This window comes from Carcharodon carcharias, chromosome 14 (assembly GCF_017639515.1).
Source record: "Carcharodon carcharias isolate sCarCar2 chromosome 14, sCarCar2.pri, whole genome shotgun sequence".
NCBI classification, from domain to species: Eukaryota; Metazoa; Chordata; class Chondrichthyes; order Lamniformes; family Lamnidae; genus Carcharodon; species Carcharodon carcharias.
Genome location: NC_054480.1, coordinates 27,074,413 through 27,089,089, shown reverse-complemented (window position 1 = coordinate 27,089,089; position 14,677 = coordinate 27,074,413). Strand labels below are relative to the sequence as shown.

General features: G+C 44.2%; 1 protein-coding gene across 3 annotated transcripts in view; it reads left to right on the top strand.

Annotated features, from left to right (window-relative positions):
- LOC121286902 (disks large-associated protein 4-like) overlaps positions 1 to 14,677 on the top strand; it is a 251,826-nt gene that overhangs the window by 185,128 nt on the left and 52,021 nt on the right. The window contains exon 1 of one of the 3 annotated variants that reach the window (XM_041204136.1): positions 8,152 to 8,393. The exons of 1 other annotated variant lie outside the window; for it this stretch is intronic. In XM_041204136.1, the coding sequence (XP_041060070.1) occupies positions 8,369 to 8,393 (25 nt within the window). In that variant the 5' untranslated portion in view covers positions 8,152 to 8,368. Of the gene's footprint in view, positions 1 to 8,151; positions 8,394 to 14,677 lie in introns of those variants that run through there. One more of the 3 variants, XM_041204137.1, reaches the window with a different exon arrangement.

Below are 14,677 nucleotides of genomic sequence, written 5' to 3'. Positions count from 1 at the left end.
TCAATAGCCTGCACATAATCATATCTATTATTTTTCTCAGGTAAACCATCTGGTTTCATATTGTTCCACGAGTACATTATTGTATTCTAGAAATACTGGGGGATAAAGGAAATGAGAGTTTAATTTGTACGATTTGTTTAGCTGTTTAGCCATTTTCCTCCAGGAAGTAAGGAAGACAGGTAGTAAATAATCTGTAGCTAAATCTGGGTGTGCTGTGCTCTGCAAAAAGCTCCTCAGGCTTTGTTGGGAAAGGTTCCAAATTAAAATATTTTTTGCAAGGTACCAGGGTATTTTTACCTGTTGCACCAGTACACTTTTGTGCATGGGACAGAAAACAAATTCTTATTTGCCTGGTGATAGGGGTTACCTTAAACATGAGATTGTCAGACAAATTGGTGATGCATATGAAAAAATATTCTTAAATTAATAGGGCTGTGCAATAATCGTAATCTTTAAACCCAGGAGACACCTCAAAGCAATAAAAGGTATAGCCATTGCATAGCTACCAGCTGCACTGATTCCTTTCAGGAGTGAGGCAGTTTTACACTCTTTTGCAAGTTCAATTTTCCAAAGACTGCTGGGCAATCATTCTTACCTGCTTTATTGCACAAACTCAACTCCTCCATCCCCTAGCTTTCACTCCACCATCGCTCTTCCACTGCCTTCAGCTTCCTTCTTTCCCTATCTTCACCTCTACCTAATTTAAGGTTGTGCAAAGTCAGCAGGTACACAGTGTGGGTAAGAAAAAATGTAGACACTGCCCTTGTAGGAACCACAATACCCAGGATCTGATGAAAATTATCATGTAGCCAAAATTCTGAAATGCAGCCTCCAAAAATGATTAGAGGAGTTTTAGGAGTAGTGTAGTTCAATAACTACAACAACCTCCTGCATTTATATAGCATCTTTGATGCATTAGGACATCCCATAGGCATTCCTTGCAAATTTCTTTCATACACACCTCCTGAAAGTTTTGACTCAGCTGGCATTTGGGTTCAATGGGTGCTAATCTTCTTCTGTAAGCCTAGATAGTGAATTCTAGCAGACTACTCATCCATAGGAGGACTGCAGCTGGGGCCAAAACTCTTCTCTTCAGGCAATCTTATTTTTCCATTGGGTTAACTTAATTGTTAGCAGCATGAAGTTACCTGATTGTTGTCTTCCCAGGTCGACTGGTATAGATGTGAATTATACGGCACCTTTTGCTGCACCAGCTGCAATCAGCTAACTCGCCATAGGTCAAAAGACCTTCCAGTTTGTTTGGCTCAGCTCTGTGTCGACAATACCAACTAAACCAGTGAAGCAAATGAGAGCTGCCATTTTGCATCTAATTATTAAAATTCTTTTTTATGATATGGTCTGTACAAAAACAGAATATACTGTGTGGCTGTGAACAGCAGTACATGTTGGATTTTTCAATATTCCATTCACCATGTAGAATGCCACATGCAAATATCATCTATTAGGAATTCAGGTGTGGATGTTGGCAGATCCCATAGGATTCTCTAACTATTTAAGTTTGTGGGAGCTTCAATTCATAAAATCTAGCAATCTGCCTTCCTCGCTCTGCCCACCTCCACCAATAATAATACTCCAGTGTATCCCATCAAATTGTCATGCTTTATAAACAAAAAGATGTGTGTAGTACCTTAATTAACACAAATCCCCATGCAAAGGATGCACCAAGTCTGCACAGCTTTAGGCACCATAACTTAAAGCACACAGAGATAATGGGCGGAATTGTCCCAGATTTTCACAAAGTGCAGTAGCAGGTGGGTAAAATGATGGTTTACCTGCCGGCCGCAATGGTGGCTTTTCTCACCATATCATCCCAAATCCGCCTCATTAATAATGTATTCCTGGATACACACCATTTTAATGGCAGGTGGGATCCGATTTGCCTGCACGCCTTCCCCTCGCCACCTCAGCATGCCAGGCACCACATCTAAAGTGCTTCCAGCCCAGGGCTGCAGCAAAGAAGAAATGGCCCCGAAAGGCAAGAAGATTGTAGCCTTTGAGCACATGTTGGATGCCGTGGAGGTCCGCTGTGATATCCTCTACCCCCGCACTGGCCACAGGAGGGGCAGCTACATTACCACTCTGACCTGGTAGGCGATGGCAGTGGTAATCAGTGTCAATGTTGCATAGAGGAGGTTGGCCACCCAATGCAGATAGAGGATGAATGATCTCATCCGTGCAGCCAGGGTATGGCAATCACCTCGTCACTCTAAGTTCACACACTTGAGCCCATCACACATTCACTGGTATCTCTCTCATTACCAGCTCAAGGGACATCACCACCCTTTCTCACACACATACCTTCACATGTCCAGCAAGCCTCATCTCACCTGGAGACTGCCTACTCAGCCCTCACCATCTTGAGGCCACTTGCATAGATCAACATGTGCCCTCACACACACTCTGGGATACCCTCCTACCCCAGTACAGCTCTCGTCCTGCAGCCCCTTCCCTTGCCTGAGGCCACTACTCCCCCTTCCCGAAGCAAGACCTTGCCCTGCTGCCATTGGAAATCCACCCACATGTGGCTGATCTGGTAGGTAGAGACCTACCCATGAGCCCCCCTAAAAGTGATGTGGTGCTGTCTGTGAAGCCTGGCACTGATGACTGTGAGTGCTGACCGAAGCAAGGTAGGCAAATAAACCTTGAATTCCCGAGCAAAGTGCAGTTTGCCATGTGCACGCCTTATATATGCTGTTGTGAAACACGTCAACATGTTTTCCTGCTGATGTGGGTGGACAATTCAGCAGGGAGTGATGAGTCTGGTGGGCTGGCCTTATTATGATATGCTGATATATTACAGTGAGATTCCCAACATCCGGTGGCAGGGAATGTGGCCTGCCATTGGCAGGCAGAGCAGACGATCACAAACTGATTTCACAACATCATGAAACCGATTTTTGGCCTTCTTGCCATATTGTCCACTCATGCCACCGAACACACCCAACACCGTCGGGCAAGGAAAAACTCGGCCAGCATTACATAGGACGTAGTGCACGTTTGTCGTCAAGATGGGCAGATCTAACTTCATTACACTTTCGCAAACATTGTTGCTCACTTTTTAAAAAGTCTCACTCACTCCCAGAATCTTTGCTGAAGCTAACTGGAATTGCTGTCCTTTAGTGGAGGGAATTCCAATACAAGACATATATTTTGTTATTAATTAAGATACAGCTTTTAATTCAGGATTGAAGTTGCCGAGTGCAAAACAAAAAAGAGGAACAGGAGTTGGCAGTTCAACCCCTCAAGCCTATTTCACCATTCAGTGAAAAAATGGCTGATCTGCAACCTAACTCCATATTCCTGCCCATGTCCCATATCCCTTAATACCTTCGATTAACAAAAATCTACCAGATTTAAAATTAACAAGTGAGCTAGCAATAACTGCCATTTGCAGAAGAGAGTGTGAATCTTCGCTGTCCTTTGTGTGTAGATATATTTCTTAATTTCATTCCTGAAAGGTCTAGCTCTAATTTTTAAGACTGGTTGGTCCCTGACTTTTCTTCAGCTTGGCCACCAACACTTACACAGCTGCAAATAGCAATAATACCAGGCAAAATAAAAAAATGGTGTAATCCGCAAAGTCAGGCAATTAAGGATAAAACTAGAGCCCATTTTTTTTATATACTATACAAACTTCAATTTACAGAGATACTCATTGTAGACATGCACCTCCTAACCCAACAATCACAGTTTCAGTCTGCTCCTATGGATCGGAGCACAAGCAAATCCCTGTTAATGACCACCCACCTGACCACAATTACTTTACAATTAACAGTGGAAAAATCCTCTCTTTCAAATCTCGATTCACACTGTTATGGAATAGATCTATTGGGCAGAATTTTGCCCTTGGTGGGCGTGGGAGCCCCACCGGCAGGCAGAAAGGCAACCCCCGCCGCTGAAATGAGGCCCGCCACCATTTTGATTGGGCCAGCCAATTAAGGCCCACCCAACAGCCTGCCAGACAGGAAGCACTTCCTGTGCAGGGTGGGGAGGGAATTCCCCAGCTGTCAAAGTGACGAAGGAGTGCACTGCTCCCTGAGACTAAGTGCTGTCTCAGGGAGATTAGTGACAGTGCACAAAAGTTAAGAAATAGAAAAATAAAAATATTATTAACATGTCCCCCTCATGTGACAATGTCACACGAGATGGGGCATGTTAATGAAAAAACGACATAAACTTTATTAAACTTTTTTTTAAACGGACATGAAACCTCATCCCCACCAGTGGATGAGATTTCATGTATTATCAGGAGCCCGCTGGGTCTCCTGGCCTACCTGCCAGCCTTAAGGTCTTTAAAGATGTTAGTTAGCCTGTCAATGGCCTTAATTGGTCATTGACAGGTCTGCAGGCAGACAGCTGATTTTGCTGTCCGCCCACCATCCTAAAAATTTAAAGGGACCAGGATGACGTCGGGGGTTGCTCCCGATGTCGGGGGTTCCTCCCAATGTCATTCCGCATCATTTTCCCGTTGGTGAGCGGGCCCCACCCCCAAATCGCCAACGGGAAAATTCTGGCCATTATCTCTGAGCTTTCTGAGACTCTGAACGCACATGTTTTGAGTACTCCTCTGGTTGCATTATTCTGTACGTGCTTGTTCAACTCTGCCTTTATTGCAAAGCTACTTCCATTGTACTTCCTACATGTTTACTTGACCAGTGAGCCGGTGGTACTATTATTTCTATTTGATTTGAGTCATGATTTCTGAGCCTTTGTATACACAAGCTGTGTCATCCAGGAGCTTCAAATCATCTGAAATTCCGTTATGCATTAAAATCCACTCATCTACCATCCCATCTTAACTGATTTAAATTGGCCCCCAGTTCCCCCTTGGAGCAAATTAAAAAAAACATTGGTCTGATTTTAAACTCTTGTGTAAGTGAATGGGTTTTGAGTGAGTTAAAATCTCACCCAGGTCTCTACAGTCTTACCCCATTCTACCTCTGCAAACTGCTTCAGTTTTACATTATTTCCTATGTCATCTAGTTTGGTGACTAAAGGTTCCTTTACATTCTCTCCCCTCCAATCTACCTTTGGTGACAGAGCTTTTAGTCACCTCAATCCTATTCTTCAGAACACTTTCCCAAACCCATCTACCTCCCTCCTCACTAAAGACTTCCTCGAAGCCTTTTTCTTCAACCATGTATGCAGTCATCTTGCTTAGCTGTTAAGCTTTAACACCCACTCCTATTCTCCTCCGACATTTTCCTTGTTAAAGACACTATATAATTGCAATTTGGTATCTGTTGCATTGTTTTCTGTGCATGTGTAAAATTGATAATGGAGACTAATAATGCATAAATAATGTCTATTGCACTGCTTTCCCTGTGTTTATCAACAACATTTAGGGTTTATTGTACCATGTTATTTGGAGTACCTAAATTCGGCACATGCATGCTGTTTCTGTGCAATATCCTGTTTTACTGCTTTCATTACCTACTGGGTCAGCTGTTGTGGCATTGTAATCAGTAGTATCTGGGGCTGTGCAAATGCTGTTTGTGGCACTGCAATCTCTGTTAACTAGAACTGTGGGCACACATTCTATACCCATTACCTGACCCCATCCAAAACTCTGCTGCCTTATCTTAACTCGCATCAATTCCTATCCACCCTTATTCTCACAGCCTCATGTTAGCTCCCAGTGCATTAGCACCTCAGAGAATCATTTAATGGTTCTAGCAAGAGGCCTATGAAAGGCCTTACAACCCTTCACTCAATTGAAGGAGTTATTTCAACGCAAGTTGTTGTTACAGAGCAATCTGTGCTTTAAACGTTGACATTTAAGGCTTTGCCCATATGTGCTTTTTCTATTGTAACACGTGTCTCTGTTGTACCTTAAACTCTGATATCTGAGTCTGTGCATACATATGCTACAACTGTGGTAGTGGTGTAACTGTGCTTTAAATCATAGTGCCTGGGGCTCCTCGCACAGGTGCAATATCTGTTACATGCTGACTGTGCTTTAAAATGTAGTAACTGAGATTCCGAGTACAAATGCTATGTCTGTGGTATTGCCTTAGCCTGTAAGCTCTGCTTTCGCAAACAGAGTAGCTTTGGAGAAAGAGTAGGCGCTGTCCACTGATTGGCATAGTGGCTAGCAATAATGAGTGGATGCTGGAAATACGAAAACAGAACAGATAAAAGCACAATACTGCATATGCTGGAAATCTCTCCTTTGTCCCCACTGGCCTTCTATTCAGCTTCACCTGCTCCACCCCCTTAAACAGTGTAAATTTCATCACATTTCCACTTCTCTTCAGCTCTGAAGAAGGGTCATACCAACTGGAAACGTTAACTCTGTTTCCCTCTCCACAGGTGTTGCGAGACCTGCTGAGTTTTTCCAGCATTTTCTGTTTTTATTTCGAAAACCAAACAGGCTGGGAATACTCAGCAGGTCAGTCAGACAGCACCTGTGGAGAGAAGTTTCCTCTACATTGCAGAGACCAAATGCAGACTGGGTGACCGCTTTGCAGAACACCTTCGGTCTGTTCGCAGGCATGACCCAGACCTCCCTGTCGCTTGCCATTTCAACACTCCACCCTGCTCTCATGCCCACATGTCCGTCCTTGGCCTGCTGCAATGTTGCAGTGAAGCTCAACGCAAACTGTAGGAACAGCACCTCATATTCCGACTAGGCACTTTACAGCCTTCCGGACTGAATATTGAGTTCAACAACTTCAGACCATGAACTCTCTCCTCCATCCCCACCCCCTTTCCGATCCCCCTTTTTTCAAATAATTTATATAGATTTTTCTTTTCCCACCTATTTCCATTACTTTTAAATGTATTTCCATCCAATGTTTTATCTCTACCTTTTAGCCTATTTCAATCGCTTCACCCCACCCCACTAGGACTATCTGTACCTTGCTCGTCCTGCTTTCTACCCTTAATTAGCACATTCCTTAGATAATATCACCACCTTCAACACCTCTTTGTCCTTTTGTCTATGACATCTTTTGGCTATCTCCACCTATCACTGGCCCTCTAACCAGCTCTACCTGTCCCACCCCCTCCAAACCAGCTTATGTTTCACCTCTTCTATTTTTCCTCAGTTCTGTTGAAGAGTCATATGGACTCGAAACGTTAACTGTATTCCTCTCTGCAGATGCTGTCAGACCTGCTGAGTTTTTCCAGGCATTTTTATTTTTGTTGTGAAGAAGTTAATATTTCAGATCAATGAGCTTCAGTCCGAAGGTCAGTGGTCACGATTTAAAGTTTGATGAATTTCCTTTTGGCTTGGTGGTTCAGTTTTAAATGAATTGAGCACCCGAGGGGAGGTTAGATCGCGGGAAGACACCTTGCCTTCAGACAGGGAGCAGCATCCGTTCCAACGCTTTGTTGCAAATGTGGCTCGTGTCGCTGAGCCTCTCCCGCACCCCCCCCCCGCGCCGGGCAAGTGGGCGTGGCCTTCGCTCCGGTTCACGTCACTTCCTGTCTGTCTGTGCCTGTGTGTGTGTGTGTGTGTGTGTGTGTGTGTGTGTGCACGCGCGGGCGCCATGGCGGGCTCGCGGCTGGGCGGAATTTTCAGTGTAACGGACGCGCGCGAGACGGCGGAACCCCCCCTGGGAGACGGTCGGCGCTGGCAGGTGAGTGAGTGTGATAGACAGGCGGAGGAGGAGGGGCAAGGAATAAACCCTCACCCCGGGGGGGGGGGCCTTTAAACCTTCACCTCTGGGCCCCTTTAAACCTTGGCCTGCCTCAGCAACGGTATGTGTGTGTGTGTGTGAGAGAGTGTGGGTGAGTGAATGGGGCGTTCCGGCCGCCGCCTCTTACTCGCGGGGAAAGGGAGGGAGGGGCGGCCCGGCCCCTTACCGTTCTCTTTGTGCTTGTATATTTTTTTTAAATTGAGGGAGGGGGGGATATAACCCACGTTTTTAGATGCAACTTTGAAATGTTATTACAAACGGCTCCGGATTAACGGCACCGGCCGTCAGTCCCCTCCCCCGGAGATTGATCCTGATCCCCCTCCTCCCCCTGCTGCTGCTGCTGAGGGAACCGGCGAGCGGAGCCCCGATTATCGGCTCCGGGGAAACCGGTTCGCTGTCGATTCCCCCCCCCCCCCCCCCCGGGTGTTGAGCAGCAATCCCGGTCTCTTCCCCCTTCCCCCACCGCCGGGAATAGTCTGGAGTTCACCCCCCCCCCCCCATTTAAATAGGGCCAACTTCAGAGACGGCGGCGAAGAGACTTGAAACTATTGAGAGCAATGTTGTCAGCTCCCACTTGCCTTGTCTGCATCTCTCTTCCTCCCCCTTTTTGTAAGTTGTCAGTTGTTTCATGACCACTTACGTGGCCAGAGTCCCTTTCTCTCCTATCTCTTGATCGCCCCTTTTCCTCGTGTGAAGTTGTGTCGATGCGATCGCAAGAACACCCACAAGGTTTGAGCGTTAAATTTTTCAGATTCATTTCCCCAAAGTTTTGATTCCGCCCAAGCTGTAAAACTTTGTGGTGCTTCGTTTCCCGGTAATTCTTGCTTGAAAAAGGAACACTTGATGGAGACAGGTTTTTTTTTGATGAGCTTGCTGTATGTAGCACGGATGCAATTTATTGTAGGCAGAGAGTTGAACACGTAACTGAATCCATTGCCAACTTTTTAAGCTTCGTGGTTTTCCACTCTGATTGTAATGTAGGGTGGTGACCATGGAAAGGGTGGTACTAATTTGGAAGGTTGTAGGAAATTCAGGACCGTAGAAAAGTCCTTGAGCATTTGTTGTATTTCCCTGTGAACAATGAAGCACAGTGTGCAGCAGTCTGAAGTCATGGTCCAAACATTTTTGCTGAAATAATGCAGAGGGAGTTTCTGAGATTGCATTAGTGGTTGTGTGTTCCTGTAATACATTGGTTTCAGTTAGCATTTTGGGTAGATACAGATTTGATTGTTACAGCAGAGGAACCTCATCATCTCAGACTTTTGTAAACTGTTCCACTTAAAGTCGGGGTTGAAGGGTCATGAGGACTAGAAACGTCAACTCTTTTCTTCTCCACCGATGCTGCCAGACCTGCTGAGTTTTTCCAGGTAATTCTGTTTTTGTTTTGAATTTCCAGCATCCGCAGTTTTTTGTTTTTACCACTTAAAGCCGTCTGATTCTGCAAAGCTGTGTAAAGTATCAATACTGGTAAGTGTAACACCAACTTGTTGCTGTATATTCAAGAGCGTTTTTTCTTGTTAAACAGTCAGAAGAGCATCTTTTAAAGAACTTCCTGTGGTAATGGTGGCAGGAAGAGACAGGGCATCAGAGTTCAAAGGTGGATGTGGTGAAGCAAATTGGACTTGAGCAGCAAGTAATTGCCTCAGTCAGCTGTAAACAAATTAATTTGATCTCTCTGTTTCAAGTCCATCTTGCAGTTTGTTCAAAGCTGCTTATGTAAATGAGGGATGAAATTCTTTTATTTGCTGAAATAATAGATTATGGCTGTGGTAATTTGATACAACCAAATGCCACTGATAACATTGTGACTCTCAACAAATTAAAGAAACCTGACCAAGTCAACACACATAGGAATCAATAAAACCCAATTCTACAAAACCGATTGGTCTGTGACAAAGAATGTGATTGTGAGTACCCTTTTGTTTAAATATGATTAAGTGTCTGAATCATTTGTTACATGAATGCTGTCTGAGCAGTAGGTGCTTGGCAGGTTTTGATGTGTGATGAGACATTCTGTATAAATGCAAGGCTGTCTTGGACCATTTTGTGGATATCATAGTATGTCTTCAGTGTTGTCAAAGCAAGATTTTTTTTAAATATTGGTGTTCATTCCCTCTTTATTTCAGTCCCTCACTTGAGCAGCCTGTGAACCTTCCACTTTATTGAACAGCAGCTCAACCATCTCCAGTTAGCTGAACTTGTTCTCATCTTGAACCTCTTCATTAACAACTCTTCCTCCAGATTAAAAGTATTTCTTTGGGAACCCACATGGTTAGAGCTAACTTGTCTCTTTATAGAGTTTGTTAAAAAATATAAGAAAGAGAAGCAATTGTCTTTGGTCCCCTGCCACAAAACTCAGTTCTCTAGTCACCCTCTCATCCCTCTCCCCGATAACTGGATGAGGCTGAAACAGACCATTCACAACCTTGGGTTTTTTTTTGTTTATTTATTCTTTAATAGGATGTGGGCATCGCTGGCAAGGCCAGCATTTGTTGTCCATCCCTAATTGCCCTTAAATTGAGTGGTTTGTGAGACCATTGCAGAGGACGGTTAAGAGTCAGTCACATTGCTGTGGGTCTGGAGTCACATGTAGATCAGACCAGGTAAGGGTGGCAGATTCAAAAACAAAATACTGCGGATGCTGGAGATCTGCAATAACAAATATTACTGGAAAAACTCAGGTGAGGCAGCATCTGTGGAGAGAAAGAGTTAACCTTTCAGGTCAATGACCTGTCATCAGAAATGAAGAAAAATAGAAATGTAAGAGTTTTTAAGCTGGTAGAAGGGGGGAGGGGACAGGAAGAACAAAGGACAATGTTGTGGTTGGGTGGAGGGTAGGAGAGATTAAAAGATTTTGTGATGCAGCAGCCAAAGTGCGTGGTGATGGATATTGTAAAGAAACAAAGGTGGTGTCCGAGTGAGACATGAATGACTACATAAAAGCTACCTGAAGGCAACATGAAGGGATAAAGAAAGAGATAAGACAAGACCAACCCAGCAAAACAAAAAAAAGAGAAAAAAGCACACAACATGATGAAGGTAGTGGTTATGATCTAAAGTTATTGAGCTGGATGTTAAGCCCAGAAAGCTGTAGAGTGTTGAGGTGAAAAATAAGGTGCTGATCTTCAAGCTTCCGTTGAGCTTCATTGGAACACTGTAGCTGGCCATGGACAGAAAGGTCCACGAAAGCATGAGAGCAAGGAGGAGAATTAAAATAACAGTAGGAAGCTTACAGTTTAAATAGAGATGTTATGAACATACAAACATACAAAATAGGAGCAGAAGTAGGCTATTTTGCCCCTTGAGCCTGCTCTGCCATTCATTAAGATCATGACTGATCTGTTTGTGTTTCCAGTTCCAATTTCCCATCTACCCCTGATAACCTTAGATTCTTGTTAGGCCAGGGAATAAATCTACCTCTGCCTTAAAAATATCCAGTGTCCCCACCTCCACTTCTGAGCTAGTGTTCCAAAGTCCCTCAAACCTCTGAGAGAAAAAATTCTCCTCATTCTGTCTTATAACACCTAATTTTAAAACAGTGCCCCCTAGTTCTGGACTCACCCACAAGAGGAAATATCCTTTCCACGTCCATCTTGCCAAGATCATTCAGGATCTCATATACTTCAATCTATCACCCCTCACTCTTCTAAACCAAGGTGGAAACAAGCCTTCTGTCGAACCTATCCTCGTAAAACAACCCACTCATTCCAGATATCAATCGAGTAAACCTCCTCTGAACCGCTTCCAATGCATTTACATCCTTCCTTAAATAAGGAGACCAAAACTGCACACAGTATTTGAGATGTGGTCTTACCAATGCCCTGTATAACTGAAGCATAACATCCTTACTTTCATGTTCTATTCCTCTCATAATAAAAGATAGCATTCCATTAGCTTTCTTGACTACATGCTGTACCTGCATACTAACTTTGGGGACTCATGCACAAGAATACCAAGATCCCTCTGCACCTCAGAATTCTACAGTCGTTCTCCCTTTAAGTAATACTCCACTTTTTTATTCTTCCTGCCAAAGTAAACAAGTTTACATTTTCCCCACATAATACTCCAACGCAATTACCCAATCTGTGTTTGGCCTCCCCAATGTAGAGGAGAGGATGGCAAATTTCCTTCCCTAAAGGACATTAATAAACCAGGTGGGTTTTTACAACAATCGATAGTTTCATGGTCACCATTACTGAGACTAGCTTTTGATTCCAGATTTTATTAATTTAATTAAATTCCACCAGCTGCTGTAGTGGGATTTGAACTCATGTCCCCAGACTTTTAACCTAGGTCTCTGGATTATTAGCCCAGTGACATTATCACCATGCCACTTTGATCCCAATTTCTAGCTACCATTTCCCTGCATGCCCCCCCCCCCAAACCCAGGCCTGTGTAAGTGCTAATAATGCAGCATCTTCCTATTCACAAAAGCAAAAATCTGTGGATGCTGGGAATCTGAAATAAAAACAAATGACTGGGAATGCTCGGTAGGCCTAGCAGCCCTCTGGAGGCAATGGCGTAGTGATATTGTCGCTGGATTAGTAATCCAGGAACCCAGGGTAATGCTGTGGGAATCCGGGTTCGAATTCCGCCGCAGCAGGTGGTGAAACTTCAATTCACTAAAATCTGGAATTAACAGTCTTATGATGACTATGAAACCATTGTCGATTGTTGTAAAGTCCCACCTGGTTCACTAATGTCCTTTAGGGAAGGAAACCCGCTGTCCTTGCCTGGCCTACATGTGACTCCAATAACCTGCTCACAGTTTTGGGTCCCGCTAGGACCACTCAGCTCCTTTCCTCATTGCAGCCTTGGTTCAAACATAGACAAAAGTGCTGAACTCCCGTGGTGAGGTAAGAGTGACTGCCCTTGACATTAAGGATGTATTTAACCAAGTGTGGCATCAAGGAACCCGAGCTAAACTGGAGTCAATGGGAATCGGTGGGGGGGAAAACACTCTGCTAGTTGGAGTCATACCGAGCACAAAGGGATATGCTTGTGGTTATTAGAGGTCAGTCATCTCCGCTCCAGGACATCACTGCAGGAGTTCCTCAAGGTAGTGTTATCAGCCCAACCATCTTCAGCTGCTTCATCAATAACTTTGCTTCCATTATAAGGTCAGAAGTGGAGATGTTCTCTAATGATTGCACATGTTCAGCACCATTCACGACTCCTCAGATACTGAAGCACTCCTGTCCAAATGCAGCAAGACCTGGACAATATCCAGGCTTGGGCTGACAAGCGGCAAGTAACAAGTGCCATGCAATGACCATCTCCAACAAGAGAGAATCTAACGATCGCCGGTTGACGTTCAATGGTATTACCGTCACTGAATCCCCCACTATCAACATCCTGGGGGTTACCATTGACCAGAAACCGAACTGGACTAGCCATTTAAATACTGTGGCTACAACAGCAGGCCAGAGGCTAGGAGTCCTGCGGTGAGTAACTCACATCCTGACTCCCCAAAGCATGTCCACCATCTACACAGCGCAGGTCAGGAGTGTGATGGAATACTCTCCACTTGCCTGGCTGAGTGCAGCTCCCACAACACTCGAAGCTTGACACCATCAAGACAAAGCAGCTCGCATGATTGGCATCACATCCACAAATATTCACTCCCTCCACCACCAACGCACAATAGCAGCAGTGTGTACCATCTACAAGATGCACTGTAGGAATTCACCAAGGCTCCTTAGTCAGCACTTTCCAAACCCACTACCATCTAGAATGACAAGGGGAACAGATGGATGGGAACACCATCACCTGGAAGTTCCCCTCCAAGTCACTCACCATCCTGACTTGGAAATATATCGCAATTCCTTCACTGTCATTGGGTCAAAATCCTGGAACTCCCTAACAGCACTGTGCATGTACTTCCACCACATGGACTGCAGCGGTTCAAGAAGGCAGCTCACCACCACCTTCTCAAGGGCAATTAGGGATGAGCATTAAATGCTGGCCCAACCAGCGAAGCCCACATCCTGTGACCTGAATAATAAAAAAAGAAACAATTAACATTCAGCTACCTTGACGACACTTGCTCATGCGCTGCTTCCTGTAAGGACTCTATTCCACACTCCTCTGGATACATTCTTACTTCACTTGTCCCATTACCATTCCCTTTGGCCTTGCAGCATCAACTCTTCCGTTACTTAACCTCTCCTGCCTTCCACCCTATGGTAGACCTTCCCTCCTTTTTTTACAGCACGACCCCCCCCCCCACCCCCAACCAAATCAACACATCCATTTTCACTTATTAAAAGATATTACATCTCTAACCTTTCTCAGTTCTTAAGTACGGTCATCAACCTGCAGCGTTAACTCTGTACTCTCCACAAATGTTGCCAGACTTCTTGAATGTTTCCAACATTTTCTGTTTGTATCCTCCAATTTAGCTCTTCCCATACTATTCTCCAAAGGCCCATATATTCCTGCATAAGACAACAGCTCCTGTACACTTCTAACCTAGTGAACAGTATTTGCTGTTCATGGTGCAGTTACTTCTGCACTGGGCAGACGATGCTTTGAACACCTTTGATTAGTCAGTGTGTACCTCTTCAAGCAACCTGTGGCTTGCCAGTCTGTGCAGATGCTGTCAGACCCGTTATGTTTCCAGCACTTTCTGTTTCTTGCTTCAGTAATATTTTCCTTCATAACATTCATTAAACGTTTTCTAGTTCTTTTTAATCTGAAGTATATATCATAGAATCTGCTGCACAGATTTAGGCCATTTTGGCCCAACCAGTTCATGGTCGGGTTTATGTTCCACTTTAGCTTATCACATAAATACTTTTCCTGTGAGAGAGAATGTTACCCAGTATGGTGTTTTTTCAGTTTGAACACTTGTTAAAACATGATACTTAGTGTTCAAACTTATTTTGTAACCCCCAGTAATGTTATTTCATATCTAAATATCAAGTTCCAATCTGTTTGAATGATAATTGTTTGTTCCAACTTTTGCTGCTATGTAAATAAGATGTACCAATTGGGTATGAATTTGCAGTGGT